The 17411-nt window shown below is 38.6% G+C and overlaps 1 protein-coding gene across 1 annotated transcript; it reads right to left on the bottom strand.

Annotated features, from left to right (window-relative positions):
* Window positions 1–777: 777 nt before the first annotated feature.
* LOC112535259 (uncharacterized mitochondrial protein AtMg00530) lies at window positions 778–1491 on the bottom strand. Its single transcript, XM_048373110.1, is given in 4 exon segments — window positions 778–917; window positions 920–1021; window positions 1062–1104; window positions 1465–1491. Coding segments are annotated over 4 exon segments (312 nt in total).
* Between the last annotated feature and the right edge of the window lie 15920 nt (window positions 1492–17411).

Here is a 17411-nt window from a genome sequence, read left to right as displayed (position 1 = left end):
GTTCTTAAGAATGGTCGCCCCCTCTCCCAAGACTGGAATGATTATCCTTGCCCGATGGGTCTACATCCATCCTTGAATATTGTTAGGTATTGTTCACTTCCTCGCCATTCTTGTAACCGTCACTTGTAATCCGTGAAGGTGTGTCCACACTCCCCTGAGTGGACGAGAAAGAAAGGATTTATCAGAGCAACCCCCAAGAGTCAACTTTCCCGTATGAGCATTCGATACATGTATCGGTCTATAGAAGAGTGAAAGTGCCGCCATTACTAAGGATCTCCCCCCTAATCTTAGATAGGCTATTTAAGGTTTGCCACAGTTCTTTGTTGTGCTTACACACGAGGCTGCCCTTCTTCAAAAGTTTCGCGGTACAACCTACCACTAGTCTTTAGCCAAAAGGGTTTATTACAAAAAAGACGCCAAGAGGCAGCTCCCCAAAAGGGAAACCCAATGAATGTCAGATGCAAAGCCCCACACCTTATTAAGATCATATTGGCATACTCTCCTAAAAAAAGAGCAGACCCCATTGAAGAAGAGAGTGAGGTACAACAAAGTAATTTTTGTCCACCGCACTTCTCACAGAACCATACGTGGACGTTATTGCTCATACAGCTCCCAATCAGCGGGCAGTTAGCCTTCCTCTATAAGGAATGGAAGTGTTGATGAATTGACATCAAATAGAGCAATTCGGTTTTTCTTTTCAACAATAATATGATAAGAGCATCCCTTTCACAAAAACCTATAGATCCCCTCCTATCCTACAACTTCAGTACCTTTTTTTTAGAAGATCATTACGAGACCTCTCTTAGAATTTTTTTATAGATTCCAAAACTTCCATAGTGGATTAGGACGAGAATTAGTTCGGGAATCCAAGACATACTCATCCTGGAGCTTTTGCTTTCCTTTGGGGAGGGATTTTTATAAATAGAGAAGTGAGTCGAGGGTAGCCTCCTACTTGACTGATTTCTCAGGGTTAGAGGAAGATCTCTCATTTGATGACCCTGAACAAGAAGGAGCGTAGCCACTCAACCGGCCCTTGAATCTATCCCTCGGAGCAAAAGAGCGATGCGAGATCAGCAGCAAAAGAAAGAAGAGGAAAGGGATGCCCTAGAGCAGCAATCCCCGGATAAGCCTTAAAACAAACACACATAACATACTAGACACAAGCAAAAAGAAGAATTGTAAGATCAAAAGAAATTATAAAATCGGATTTCCTTTTCATCAGACTAGATTTGTCATAAGATTGAGATTCTTCCAATTTCATTCCCTCTAGATAGAAACTTCTTGTACGAGTCTCTTATATAATAAATATTAGTAGTGAAGAACTAAAGAAGAATTATGGTTGATTGTTGACCAACAGAAAGCATGAGAGTCTTTTCTTTGGGCATTGCTTGGATTGAGTTAAGTAAAGATTACCTATCTATGTATGTAATTTAAATACGTAAAGGTAAAGCTATCACTACTTGCCAGTGGTGCCCATTCATTTTTCAGCATTTATTGATAATTGATCGACCCGCTTGGAGATTGGAGTACTACTAAAACAACTTCGTGGGAAGCGGATTGATCTTGGCTTATAATCCTCTTGATGAGCATTCAAAGATCTATAATTCCCTTACATTATGTCATTTTGAGATAGAGCACCCAAGTGATAGAGAATCTGGGAATGAAAAGGACACACCGATAGTAGAAGTGGTGTTGCTTGAAACTAGTGTTGCATAAGTGATATTGCTGGTACCAAGAAATCATGATCCCCTTCTTGTGTAGCCAATCAATCATGAAAGACTTTGTTTTGAGTCGTACCCTTTATGTTACTAGATTACAGGTCTTATCGCAGTAGGGCTCTTCTAGCGAAGAGAAGTCTTCTTTTATACCGTGGTATAGTTTCATTTATGCTCTCTTTGAATCCCGTTTGCTTGGCAGAGTGTCCATTGTGCTCTTATGGTCAAGTCCTTTGCTCAATCGTAATTTTAGTGGATCATGATAAGACCTACTAATTAAATAAATAGTACTCTCGAAACCAAGTCTGAAGCTTGACATGATCCTTTTTCACAGACAGACTAAGAAGGCACCCTCGGGCAGAAGCGTCATAGATCGTTAAGAATAGGAATTATATCTCGTGCAGCTCTCAACTTAGTCCCCAACATTGGGCATAAAGAAAGATACTTTCTAGAACACCAAGGCACGAACAGGAATGAACGGGTCTTACCTAACCAACAAGCACATGAACAATTGAATGGAATGGATGGATCTGACCTACTTTATGAGCGTATGAGCTATCACTGGTGGGCTTGGACCTAATCGAAAGGTATTAGTAGAAGGGGGACCTGCATTGCCAGAAATAACTGGGATCACCTGTGAATGTCTCACTATAAGAGGAATTGGTAATATTCCAATAAGATAAAGAAAGTCAGCATAGAAGTTGCTTGGCGGATATTCCCGGTTGGTTACCTAGGACTGATCAACAGGGACTACATAGCATTCCTTTTACTAATTCGGGTCTTCCACCCATCCTTTTAAGGAGCTTAATGTTTAGCAGTTCTATCACTAAGAACTACATATATTAAGGCTCCTCATCGCTAAGTCTGAAGATCAAATATAATTCAATTTTGCTAAGTGCGCTTAGCACGCAGAGTTTTGCCGATTAATCTTTTGAGATCTTTCTTTGTTAGATTAGATCTGGCTTTCAGGGTTTGCCAAATTATATAGACAATGGATACTAGTTGATATAAGTGCTTTATTGATGTAGGTTCAAAATCCAGATCAAATCGGTCAAGGCGGGGCATCATGAAGAGAGATTCTAGGCTACCTGTTGCCCTATATTTGTTAGGAATCCTCAGTTGCGAGCCCCAACTTGCTTAGTCCTAAGAGGCCAACCCACTCTCTAGCAAAGATGCCCTACTGAGTCCTTCCTCTACTTGCCTATACTTGGATTAATCCTTCCTCATATCTTTTATCTTAGTTAGTTCAGCTTCTCACTCTGCTCTGCTACCACTGACTTTTTATCTCTTAGGCCTTGGTTTGTTTTCCCTTTCTATGCTCGTGCAACCAAGGGATCCCTGAGGCATCTTTCCTGCTCAGCCCTTTCCTCTTTTGGACCTATCTATGACTGAGGTGCCTATGAATTTGCCTTCTTTTTTGAGTTGCACAATCACTTCTTTCCTTGTTGACTCTTCCTTTCATGAGTCCGATAACACCTTGATGAGGATAATCAAGAGAATAAAAGGGAGATATCAATTGCATTCAAGGTGGCTTTCTCGGTCTATCATTACAGCTCGGCCCATCCTAGGGTTAACAATTCTAGTCATTCATTATGTAGCTAATTCTTTTGAAAGATATCCTTGTGAACATAGATTTTTACTCTCATAATGAGAACCGAATTGCAACAAAAACTGATTGTTGAGTCAGAATCATAGCTCAGCCGAAGGTTTTCCCGATGGTGGCATCCTTTCTTTCTTCTTCTATCATCTGAACTTGGGCGGGTGAACAAAGAGTGAATTTCCATTTCTTGACTAAAAGTAGCATGAAAACACTTCTTCTGATGTGTCCTTGTCTCCTCTATTGATCCTTCAAAGAAATGACCTATCCGTTATGTAATCATAATAAACCTTTACTTAATCAATCTATAGAAACTATAACCAGCAGTAAGACCTGCACCCAAGTGGCGTATAATAGTGACCACATCACAAAATAAGGTAAACAATAAAACAAAGGGCGAAGTAGAAGAGTAAGAGTAGGATTCTTGCATCAGAGAAAACTAAAATGGCTTCCCTGAGTGACTAAAAAGAGGGATGGATGAGAAAATAATTCAATTCATGAACTTTTGTTTACTATGCTATCGCGCATCCCTTTAATGTTGATCTTGATTGGGACTTCGATGCACCACCATTGGTAAGTTGTCTACTCGCAATTTTTTTTCTCCTTCCCGAAAGGAGAGCACTATTAGATGGACTATTTGATCTATTAGAAAAAGGCCTATCCAACAAAGGAGGAAAATGGTCTATATGCTTTGGCTTTCTCGCAAAGCCTTTCCCAAGCTAGAGATTAGCACATACTAACCCGATCAAGAAGAAGGGGGATCCTGCACTTAAACCGACTACATTGATAACACTATATATTATCTGCTGAACTGAAGGAGCATAGCCACTCGACTAACCCTTAGACCTAGCCCTTAGAGCGAAAGAGTAATAACATAACAATGATTACTTTCTAATTGAAAAAGGAGGACCGCTCTTGCCACATCCTAACAAAACAGCTGCTTCCATCTCCTATGGGCATAAAAGATGGGTTTTGAAAAGCATACTAGATCATTGGTGAATGACAGAATAAGAAAATAGTAGAAACTCGAGAGTTTCAATCCCTTGACCCATATCGATTGCTATTGTGGTAGCATAACCTCGTAGATGCGTCAGGGGAAGCGATAGGCATAGCTTGCGATGACCTAATAGTCCTTAATTTGAGTTGAATAGAACAACTTGAAAGAATAGATATTAATAGTGCCAACGGCCTTATACTAGTAGTTTCACCTTTTTGGGCATGACATTGCTCCATATCTTTCAATATTGTACCTAGTGATGTACTTCACACAAATAGAGTCTCTAGGAACAATGAGAGAAGTTCTATTCCTTGTCTTCTAGATTAATACTACGAACCTCTTTGATCAGGACAAGCTGACTAATGCACGAAACATAGTCTTTCTAAATTTCCCAATCTGGGACTCTATCTTGATTGAAAAAAGCTATATTGCTCGTGGCAGAACCTCAACCTAAATAATATTGTGTATAAAATTCTATATTTTAGATAGTAACCCGGCTAACTAAGGAACTAGTAGTGGCTGGTATTAGTTCCCCAACTCATGATGAGCCTATTCTACAACTCCAAGTTTATAAACCACATAAAAAATCTGAGGTTAAAAGATGCTACTTTAGTTGAATCCACCCCTATCCTATCTTAGTAGGCCTGGAAAGTAGTATAGTCGTACTTGAGGGGGCCGTTATGAACAATAAACTAAGGGCTACGAAGCTGATCATTAGAACGCTTTTGAAGCATGATTCTAAGTGGGCCCATCACTTGAAAGCCTAGGCCTCTATTGATTTAGTCCACATCTCTAGAATAATACAAGGTTATTAACATATCTCAGGAATGGATTGATCGCAGGTAGCAGTTCCTCCACAGCACTAAATCCAAAGAAAGAAGAATTGGTTGAATTCGATCAGTGGGAAAAAGATGACTCGTACCTGCCAATGTTCCTCTGTGGTGAAAGAAAAGGACCATCTTCGGATCTTCTGATTGCCATCAACCCAACCCCACTTTTAAGACTGAGCAAAGGCACTACACTCTAGAAAGGAAGGTCCTACCACTATATCGAAGAGGCAGTTCGTCAGGTTAGCTTTGCTTTCCACACGGCTAGTAGAAAAGGGATGGGAGCCTATCAATCACTACCTAAGGCTCGGTTCCTTTAATTTTGTATATCTCTATCTCTTCGATTAGGGTAACCCCTTCAACCATTTGGTGGTGGGCCTGAATAAATTGGTTTAGTCTTGATCCCATGCCTGCCTTTGATCATTAGCCCCTAATTGTGATTTCTCATATGATGATGATGCTATTTGGCCTATTATTGGCCTCCGCTTTGGTGAATTTGACCCTTTAGGTCATGAGCTATCTACAATGCTCCCATCACTGCTCATGACAAGCGAGCAGCAGACTAGGTTTCATTATATAGGACTGCTTTTGTGCTATCACCCCTCTCTTGACCTCTTCCCCTTGCATCTCAGTCTGCACTTTCTAAGCCTGACAATAGAGCGGGGTTATGTAACCTTTGGTGATGACATTATTTGTGTCATCGGGGCCCATATTAAGTAGCTGACCAGTCCTCCCTTTTAGACTATCTAACTGATGTGCGTAAAATATACACATCTAAATGGGGTTTTTAAGATCGATTTTATGGATATTTGGATGTGAATTGGTACCAACACTCACCCTATGCGTATGTTTATGTGCATTAGGTCTAAAAGAAGTCAAAGAATGAAAAAGGAAAGAATTGGAGCATAATTTGACGTCAAAGCTGCCGAAACAAGCTAAGTACGAGCATGAGGAAGCTGAACATGGCCGTGTTGGTCTCAACACTGGCCGTGTTCCAACACTGTCACAAACACAGGCCATGTTACCAACACGGGAACCAACACAGACGTGTTGGACATCAAAGAAGAAGTAGATCTTATAGAGCACGACCACAGAGAGTAACACGGCCAGGAACACCAGCCCGTGTCCTTAACACGGCTAGGGACACGGCTGTGTTGGAGGCGACAGGGGGTATTAATTAAAAGAACGAAGAGAGAAAAAAAAAGAGGAGGAGGCTAGGGCTAGAACGTCCCAAACCCTAATTTTCTTTCTCTAAGGGTTTTTCTGAGTTGAAACTAAGAGAAAAGGAGACTTGGATCAAGGTTTCAATCAGTTTCCCTTGAAGGATCGAAGATTGGGCGAGGTTCGTTGACTGATTTTCAAATCGAGCAAGAGGAACAAGAATCGATTCAATTGAAGTAAAAGGATTTGGGGCTGTTTACTCTCATCCAAGGGTGTAATCGGGTTTTCTCTACCTTTGCTTATTGTTGTAATTGAATTCTTGTATACTTTGAGAATGAACATGATTAGCTAGATTGATTAAATCCATTGGGATTTCTTTACTATGTTGGCTTGATATTATATTGTTGGATTGTTTGGGTTAATTTTGTATTCTTCTTGTTTTCAGTATTAATAAGATAATGCATTATTCATGAGACGTTGTGAATTGTGTGTTTAGATTGCCTTGTGTGATTGAGAAGTCCAATTGGCATTTGGAATTTTGAATAGCAAGAACTGGTTAATAATCGTTTAGAGAAAAGGATAATTAACTAGCCGGATTAAGAATTAACAAAGCTTAATAGAGGCGGATTAAAGCTTAATGCTAATTTAAGAATCAATCGTTAGGAAGAGATTCCAACTTTAGGTTATTAGGTTTAGGAATTCGGTTATCTCGAGAGAGAAACCGAATTCGGTTAAAAATTCATCCACGGGTAGCATAATTAGCATCACCGATCCTTTATCTTTTGTTTGATTGCCAACTAGTTTAGATTCCCGTTGGGTTTGTCTTCTTGTCTTGATTATTTCGTTTATCAATCACTCTTGCATCTCCCTTGGGACTTAGCTTGTAGCTATTTGTTAGTTTAGAAATTATTTATCGCTAATTTTAGGTTAATATAATAAAGAACAAAGGAGTAACTCTGGGCTTTCACTTTCCCGAGGAATACGACCTTGATACTCGCCATTGGTGCTAGACTGCATCAATAGGTACACTGCCTTAGATTGTAGCTTACACGAGTAGCACACATCAAGTTTTTTGCGCCGTTGCCGGGGATTTATATGAAAACTAGAGTGAAATTTGCTATTTGTTAATTTAGCCATTTTTTTTTCTTTCTTATTATTTTATGATTTTTATTTTTTGTTTGTTTATTTATTTTATTTTATTTGTACATATTTATTTAGTTTAAGTTTATGATTCAGATAGTGAATGATTAGGAGGTTTAATGCTAAACTCAAACTCTTTGTATGACGCATTGGAAAATGGGATTACGAACCAAGAGAGTGCTAAAAATTGGGATACCCGTGCATCTTTAGAAGCTCGAGTGGAATCGTTTTGCAGGGCTACCGATCAACTTTCCACTCCTATCCTTTCATCTCAAGTTTTTTGTGAATTTTGTTGTGGTTTACATTTGAGTAATGATTGTCCATTGTGCAGTGATTTTACTCCTTATTCTTATAACTGTGAACAGGTGAATTATACAGGCAATTGGCCAAATGACTCGTATAGAAGCACCTATAATCAAGAGTGGATGACTCATTCACCCTATGGATGGAGCTTAGATGGGCCATAACCACCAGAATCTCAGCAACCACATCAGCAGCCTAATCTTGCACCTTCAACTCAAGATGAAGAGTTAGTGTCGGAAAAGCTGATGATGAGGTTCATTACAAGTCTTGATGATAGATTCCAACAAACAGAGAGGATACTTGAAGATCAACAAGCCTCGATTAACAACATAGAGCATCAAGTAGGCTTAATCTTCAAGTTACTAGCTGAAGAGAAATTGGGAACTCCATCAAACGCTACTGAATCCGAGGAGCATTTGAGCGCCATCACTTTGCGTTCAGTTGAGAATTTTTTTGGTTTATCTACTATGTTTGACGATGATGCTTCTGTGCAGGACGATTTCTTGAACATGGAGATGGAACTAGAAAAGGAAGAGGCGAACATAATTCCTCTGAAAGACTATCAACAGGAATGTACAGTTAATGATGCTGAGTTGCAGTTAGAGGAATTGTTGGTAGATTTTCCACAAGTCCCTTTGTTGATGTAAGATGAGCACGAGTTATCCAATGAAGAAGTCTTGGAGGAGCTCGAGTTTCTTCTAGCAAGTGAACTAAGCCAGGGACTGAAGAAAACTATCGACACTCCTGAAGAGATTGCCCAACCATCCATCCTTCCAATTGGTGAAACTCCAGCTTTCAAATTGGAAAAGCCCCTAGAGCATCATGACTACGTGCAATTATACGAGGAGCGAGTCTTGCCCATCATACGAGCAGCTTGCTTGATAGTCGGGAAGAGGAAGTCGACGATTATCCCTTTAAGCGGATACTTGAAGCCATTTGCTTGGAAGAAGAATGGATGGTCGTCAATCCCCACCGTTTACTTTTCACCATGAGTCCAGCTAAGAAGACTCATCACATAAAAAAGAAGCGCTTTTGGGAGGCACCCCAAATTCTATTTCTCAATTTGAATACTTTACCCTTGCATTGTGAACTTAGTTGATTAGGTTTTATAGTTGGTTTTTGTTAAGTTTTATTTATGTTGAGTGTATGAGTTGAGGACCTATTGGTTTTGCAGGTGAGAATGAGTGAGAAAGTGCTGAGAATCGCAACTTTTGCATTTCCTGGAGATCAACACGGGCGTGTTCAAGATCGTGTTCGTTAACACGTCCCATGTTCTAATTGAAGAAAATCAAACTAAGATGAACACGTCCACAGGAGCTAACACGGTAATTTATGCCCTGCCGTGTCCATAACACGTCCCCGTGTCCATGACATGGGCGTGTTCTCAGAAGTGGTAAGTCAGCACGTTCTAATTCACTTAACACGACCAGATATCCTGACCGTGTTCATGAACACGTCCCCTGTTGGATAACACGGGCGTGTTCCGCACACTGCTTATATATACTACTTCATTCAAAATTTTTAAAAAATTTTGCTCTCCCCTTAGTTTGGCAATTATCTCCTCTCTCACTTCTTATTTCTCATTTCGAAGGCTTTGGATATTGCGATTGTCAAGTAAGTACCCTCCAACTTCATTTTTCATTATTTTATTTTGATATTAGTTCGAATTTATATTTTCTTTGTGTTCGAATTTTGTGTTTCAATTTTTTTTATTATTTTATTATTTTTTATTTCCTTAATTTATTATTTGGTGTATGCTTTTACATTCATGTTTGTGCTTAATTTTCTTTTATTTTCTTTAATATAGTTTATATACTTAACTTGCTCATATTTTCTGTTTTTCTTTTCTACCATTATTTATGATTGTGATTAATTCCTTATTTTTCTCTTTATTATTATTGTCGGTCGCTAAACAATAGGCTCTGTCATAGATAGTCGACTTTGTTTGTGTCTGTTTTATATTAGCATGTTGTTTTGCCTTGTGATGGATTATGGCGAAGTAAACTCCATATGGATGAATTGCAAATTTATTTGGTTAGCATCGGTTGGCAGTGTTGTGGATTAAATTTTCTTTGCAGGACATTGAGCAGTTTAATTTTATCGAGTTAAATCATTTGGTTTGTCCATTTTATGCCATTATGCCGCTGAATTTTGTTGATCCTTAGTACTAAAAGTTTCCTTTTCGTGTACCATGTCCACCGGACGAGGATCGGGGAGTTTACAAGAGGAGGCGGACCGATGGTTCCTCTTCCTCTCGATCGTCAGCGCCGACTGACTAGTTCAGCCAAATTAGACCACCGCAGCGCCATCGATTCCTACTTTTCCAAGGGCAGCCCACCTTTGAGCGGAGATATCAATCGATGAGATACAAAGATTTGGGAAAGGGGCGTAGGATAGATCGGCCAAGATCGAGATCGCTTGACTTGCAATGCAATCACGATATCTCGAGACGCCCCATTTCAACATTTCTTTGACATTGTTGAACCAACATATAGGGAGTTGACTGGAGTTTGCCAAGCACTTTCTTTCTGCAAAGCCGCCATGGGACTTCCAACAACCGGATGCGATAAGTTTCGGACTAGCAAGGCGGACTTTCACGATGAGTGTATGCAGTTTGGGGTACACTTAGGCTTGTGAACTGAGGAGGATGCAGCTGGAGAGGTTTATAGTCACTGTATACACACGCCTGGTGTGTCATATCCGTAGATGTGGGCTGAGATTTCTGATGACACTGAGGGTTATAGTGCCAGCCAGTCCAAGGCGTCTAACTTGCCTGAGGGACTACGGTACTTGCATGCATTGCTGGCTAGGACCATCACTGGCAGGGGAGATAGTGGTGGTGTAGTTACCCAGCCGGACCTGTTTATACTTTATAGCATGCACCAGCACCAGTCTGTCGACATGGGGTACTTATTGGCTAGACAGACCAGTTCCATCTGCAACAACTCAAAGAAGGTATTTTTCTGTTTTGGGACTTTTACTCGACTGGCTAGGAGCTTAGGAGTTTTGGAGGAAGCGATACCATATTTGACAGAGCTGGGGGTGATGGAAACGTTGGGACTTCCCCAGATGGTTAGTATGGGGATGGTGACTCGTAGGCAGGGTCCGCTAGGACCAGAGTATAGACTGAAGAAAGCTCTCTTGGCAGCACTCAGAGAGGAGCGACCTGCCCCACGAGCCCATGGTACACAGGATGTCCCACCTTCTTTTGATATTCCGGAGTCTTCCTCCAGACCGTCTACTTTAGCTCCTTCTGGGTCTTCTTTAGCTGTTTTAGGAGTCTCCCCAATTGAGTTTAGAGAGCTGCAGCTTAGAGTGCAGAGGTTGGCAGAGGAGCAGCAGCAGCATTTCATTCGACAAGAGGCTTTTCAACAGGACCTTTTACAGCGTCAGGCTGAGTTTCAGAGCCAGATGATGGCTCAGTTTGAGAGGCAAAGGGCTATGCTTCAAGCCCTGATTGAGCAGGGAGGTAGGTTAGAGGCCTCTATGGCCAATGACATGTTTGATGATATTTTTGCTACAGACTTTGCACTGCCTCGTCCACGAGGTTCCAGGCGAGCCATTTTGACATCCCTCTAGCGGATGATCTAGCCGGCCTCCTCTCCCGATCCACCAGCTCACATGTGACACTACTTCCCGATCCCTCGGAGAGCAGCCCACTCCTCTACCACAGACCGGCTACCGATATACCTGGCCGATGCACCTCTTTTCACTCCCGGAGCCATAATCGTATGATTAGTTTCTTTTTCCTTTTTCATTTGATATATTTTGTACACTGAGGACAGTGTGTCCTTCAAGTGTGGGGTGGGTGATATTTATCCCATCTAAGTTATTTGTTTACTCTTTGTGCAATTTTTTGTAAAATTTTGAAAATTTTTCACTTTGTTTCGATGCTCTTACTGTTGACTTGATTTTGAAATCCTATTTATGTCCATGTGATCGGGTAAAACCGAGTAGTGTTCGGCCATGGGAAGAGTGTAAGATAATTAGTTTGAGTTTTGCACTAAGTTGCTTTGGTTTATTTAATTCTGTTTTGATGATTTTTGTTTGGAACCTACTCAAAAGCACACTTGTGAGAAATTGAGCCTAAATTGTAAGCATACACTTTATATGCTTGTATTTATTTCTTGTTGAGAGTGCCGATTACTGTCTTTACTTTTAGAACTTGCTTGGTAATGCTTATGAGGGCCACAAGGAGAGTTTAACACTTTGGTATGATAGATGCACTTAGGTTTTTCATTCTAGCCAAATAGCCTTCATTCGTTTATTGAGTCTGTAGATAACCCCTTCTTTCACCATTTCTTTTATCATATTCCATTACCACTTAGTTTTATTCTGCTTTGGGTTATGATTTTGTATATGAGTTGTTTTTCTTGGGAATTTTTGTCTTGGGAATAGCGTTGGAATCTTGTAGCAGCTTACTTCAATCTAAAAAAGAAAAGAAATTCACTCTATTATGTGAATGTTCTTCCCTTATGAAAAAAAAAAGAAAGAAGAAAAAGAAAAGAAAAAAAAAGAATAAGAAGGAAAGGTGATGAAAAAAAAGAAAGTAAGTGAGCTAAACATTTTGACTTGATTCCTATTTCCCTTGGACTACTGTCTATTGTTTACCCCTTGTGATCATTGTGACTTATGTGCAAGTCATGTATTTCATTGCAGAACACCATAGGTTCAACTCTTACCAATACCTACCCTTACCTAATCCCCATTACAACCCTTATAAAGACCTCTTGACATGGTTGTTGACTCTCCATAAGTGGTAGGAGTAGGATTTAAGAGCAAGCATATAGTAAGTAAGGCAGTAGTTGATGCATTGAGCGATTTAACACTATCCTTTAAACACTTTGAGTGACTTAGAGTGAATCTGGTGAGGAGTTGGTTCTGAATAATTTTGTTGAGACAATATTTTGTGAATTATTGGCATCTTGGTTGTGATACTTGAATTGATTGCTTGGTTTCTGTCTGTTTGACTTACACTTGTTAAGGATATGTGTAGGAGCTCTCTAGTTTGTCTGTCAGTTTAAGTGTCGTTTCTTAGTGGTTTATTTTCCTTATTTTACTTTTGATTGCTTGAGGACAAGCAATGAGCTAAGTGTGGGGTTATTTGATGTGCGTAAAATACACACATCTAAATGGGGTTTTTAAGATCAATTTTATGGATATTTGGATGTGAATTGGTACCAACACTCACCCTATGCGTATGTTTGTGTGCATTAGGTCTAAAAGAAGTCAAAGAATGAAAAAGGAAAGAATTGGAGAATAATTGGACGTCAAAGTTGCCGAAACAAGCTAAGTACGAGCATGAGGAAGCTGAACATGGCGGTGTTGGTCTCAACATTGGTCGTGTTCCCAACACGGTCACAAACACAGGCCGTGTTACCAACACAGGAACCAACACAGACGTGTTGGACATCAAAGAAGAAGTAGATCTTATGGAGCACAACCACAAAGAGTAACACGGTCAGGAACACCAGCCCGTGTCCTTAACACGGCTAGGGACACGGCTGTGTTGGAGGCGACAGGGGGTATTAATTAAAAGAACGAAGAGAGAAAAAAAAGAGGAGGAGGCTAGGGCTAGAACGTCCCAAACCCTAATTTTTCTTTCTCTAAGGGTTTTTCGGAGTTGAAACTAAGAGAAAAGGAGGCTTGGATCAAGGTTTCAATCAGATTCCCTTGAAGGATCGAAGATTGGGCGAGGTTCGTTGATTGATTTTCAAATCGAGCAAGAGGAACAAGAATCGATTCAATTAAAGCAAAAGGATTTGGGGCTGTTTATTCTCATCCAAGGGTGTAATCGGGTTTTCTCTACCTTTGCTTATTGTTGTAATTGAATTCTTGTATACTTTGAGAATGAACATGATTAGCTAGATTGATTAAATCCATTGGAATTTCTTTACTATGTTGGCTTGATATTATATTGTTGGATTGTTTGGGTTAATTTTGTATTCTTCTTGTTTTCAGTATTAATAAGATAATGCATTATTCATGAGTGTAACGCCTGCATTTTCTCATCATCCATGTTATGTGCATTTACATTTAATCATTAGGCATATGATGGTATATCAATGATATTTTTATTTTATGAGAACAAATATATATTAATTATAAGTAGAGAATAAGAAGCATGATATTAGATTATTAATTTAGATAAGTTGATTAAGTACTTGGGTTATGTGTATTAAGCCTTAAGACTTAATTGAACCAATAGTTGAAGGTTGGGTAAATAGATTGGACTTAAAAGATACAATTAAAAGTTAGTACCTATATATGGTTAGTAAGAATTAATTTAGGGTGATAAAAATAGTTTAGTAGGTGGTGGCATTAAGAGAGGAATATTGGAAATTGGAACCATGAGCAAGCTCATTTTACCTCTTCATTTCTCTAAAATTCGTACATGGCCAAAAACATAAAATTTGGAATAAGAGAGAGGAGTGGAATACCTAGAAAAACTTAAGATTAAGATAGGATTTTGCCAACTATTGAAGGAGCCCAGCTAAAGCTAAAGGATTTAAGCATATTAACAACCCAAAAGCTGAAATTGGTAAGTTGTTACTTGAGTGTTATTAATTTGTCATTAGGGTTCTTGATTACAAATTGGAGAAACTTCATTTGATGCTCTCATTGATTAATTAAAGGTCTGATTATCATGAATTAGTAGAGTATTGAATGATTGCATAAAGATTAAGCTTGATTTAAGTTTAAGTATGTTAAGATAGAAAACTGTCAAAATTCCAACAACCTTGATGTTCTGTATTTTAGGCATAACATGGGTTATATAAGTCCAAATTAAGCTTAATTGGTGTCTGTGGAAATTTTAAAGAGTCCTCTATAACTTTGTAGTTTTGTGATTTTGCTATTTTTGCCGTTTTGGTTGCTTAAATTGAGCAAACAGATTTCTGCTCGGGTACAACTAGCTGTATGACCCTTGCTCAGTAATTTGAAAATAATTAAATCTATAGAAGTCGGAATTGAGTAATTCTTCCTAGAGATGAAACTAGACGCATAAATGGATATGTCTATTTAATATGAGATTTTTGTATTAAGCCAATTTTGCCCAGCAATAAATATACCTTGGTACTAAATTCTGTCTAGAAAACAGAAATGTTGGAGATTAGTTTTATGCAATTTATTGATGTTAATTTGAGTTAAATTGATATTTAACTAGATGGGAAATGTTTATAGGATATTAAAACAGTAATTGAGAGTCTTAGAGGAAGAGTTAGACCTATGAATTAGAGAAGGGATGATCTTGTAATGCATTAGAACTCGCATTTACATGAATATTTGTAATATGCATGAAATGTGAATTGATGAATGTGTTGGCAGGTACTCAAAGGCCTAGAAAGGAAGTTGTGGAGAAAGGAGGTTCTTATATGCTAAAGGAATAAGTATATTTTGAGTAAGTAAATAGTTAATATTCGCTATGTTCATCTATTTAATCAAATGTTCCGCAAATGGTTGCGTTTGCTTAATATTGTTTATGTTTGAATGACTGAGATGGAAATGATTGGTGTTGAGTGGAACAATTGTTATTGCTGAAATATGATATAAGTGAAATGATTGAATTGTGATGTTAAGTGCATATGTGCATGTGAATGGTGGATTCCCCTGTGAAAAAAAAAATATATGTATATATATAAAGCCTTGGGAGGCTAAAGCCTAGAGAGGCTATAAAAGTGTATAATGTGAGATGAGGCGGGCGGCCTTACGTGTGTGATATGTGAGGATGAGGCGGAGCAGCACATTAAAGGGGATCCACAAGCCGTGAGAACTAACCATAATTGTTGAATTGTATTTCTTCTATGATGGTTGTAATGAATTGAGTAGAATGGTATGACTTTATACCTAAACTATGAATATCATGGAAAGTTATGTGATTGGGTGGAAATTGTATTAAGTGTATGTGATATAGATTATGTTGATTATTTATTTACTGAGCTGGAGGCTCACCTCTCTCCAAAATTTTTCTTTTTAGGTTTGTAAATAGTAGTGCATCCGTTGGTTGTATGCGAAGTGTAGCTTTTAGCAGTTCTGTCAAGTTGGGCCAGTTTTGTGAAGTCTCCTCCTGATGCATTTTTGTATGCAGTTATGTGATATATATGGAAGTATGCCTTATAAGGCATAAGAAGATGTTTGTAATACTTGTTAAATGATGTTTAAGTATAATCATATATTTATATGTTAATAACCTTATGTCTGGATTCTTAACAACCTACATATTGACCTATCTACCTGTAGTATATATTCTACGATGCTTGTATGCTTCCTGGCTAATGTTTATTGGTTAGCATGTGATGGGGGTGTTACAATGAGACATTGTGAATTGTGTGTTTAGATTGCCTTGTGTGATTGAGAAGTCCAATTGGCAATTGGAATTTTGAATAGCAAGAACTGTTTAATAGAGGCGGATTAAAGCTTAATGCTAATTTAAGAATCAATCGTTAGGAAGAGATTCCAACTTTAGGTTATTAGGTTTAGGAATTCAGTTATCTCGAGAGAGAAATCGAATTCGGTTAAGAATTCATCCACGGGTAGCATAATTAGACTCACCGATCCTTTATCTTTTGTTTGATTGCCAACTAGTTTAGATTCCCTTTGGGTTTGTCTTCTTGTCTTGATTATTTCGTTTATCAATCACTCTTGCATCTCCCTTAGGACTTAGCTTGTAGCTATTACTTAGTTTAGAAATTATTTATCGCTAATTTTAGGTTAATATAACAAAGAACAAAGGATTAACTCTGGGCTTTCACTTTTCCGAGGAATATGACCTTGATACTCGCCATTAGTGCTAGACTGCATCGATAGGTACACTGACTTAGATTGTAGCTAACACGAGTAGCACACATCACTAACCTTTTGGCGTTCACTTCTTGTCCTTGCCGAGAGGCTTGACGGATTAGGATTGAGACCAATATGTTGGGGTTTTACAATGGTAGAAATTAGAAACTTCTTTCTAGTCATAGGTAGGATATTTATTCATTCATATCCTGGCATGGAGAAGCATCCTATTTAATAAAAGGTTTCATGGATTCAATCTCCTTGTCAGTTGGGTGCTTTAAGGACTCGACCTTTCTAACCTTCCTAAGGTACAATGTGGAAATTGCTTCCTCAGATACAGTCTTCTCTAACAAAACGATTCCTTTTACCAGTTCTCTAGGCCCTTGTGATGCACATATGACCCGTGCATTTACTAAGGGACTTGGCAATGGTGAAGAAATGAAGAAGATCTACCATTTTCGATAGCCAGAGTAATGAAATCCTTCTGCCTTTGCCCTCAATCCTCTTTTCTTGCTCTTCCTCTGTAACGCCTGCATTTTCTCATCATCCATGTTATGTGCATTTACATTTAATCATTGGGCATATGATGGTATATCAATGATATTTTTATTTTATGAGAACAGATATATATTAATTATAAGTAGAGAATAAGAAGCATGATATTAGATTATTAATTTAGATAAGTTGATTAAGTACTTGGGTTATATGTATTAAGCCTTAAGACTTAATTGAACCAATAGTTGAAGGTTGGGTAAATAGATTGGACTTAAAAGATACAATTAAAAGTTAGTACCTATATATGGTTAGTAAGAATTAATTTAGGGTGATAAAAATAGTTTAGTAGGTGGTGGCATTAAGAGAGGAATATTGGAAATTGGAACCATGAGCAAGCT

The sequence above is a fragment of the Ricinus communis genome, chromosome 4 (genome assembly GCF_019578655.1).
Source record: "Ricinus communis isolate WT05 ecotype wild-type chromosome 4, ASM1957865v1, whole genome shotgun sequence".
Taxonomy (NCBI): domain Eukaryota; kingdom Viridiplantae; phylum Streptophyta; class Magnoliopsida; order Malpighiales; family Euphorbiaceae; genus Ricinus; species Ricinus communis.
This window is presented reverse-complemented; position numbering and strand designations above follow the sequence as displayed.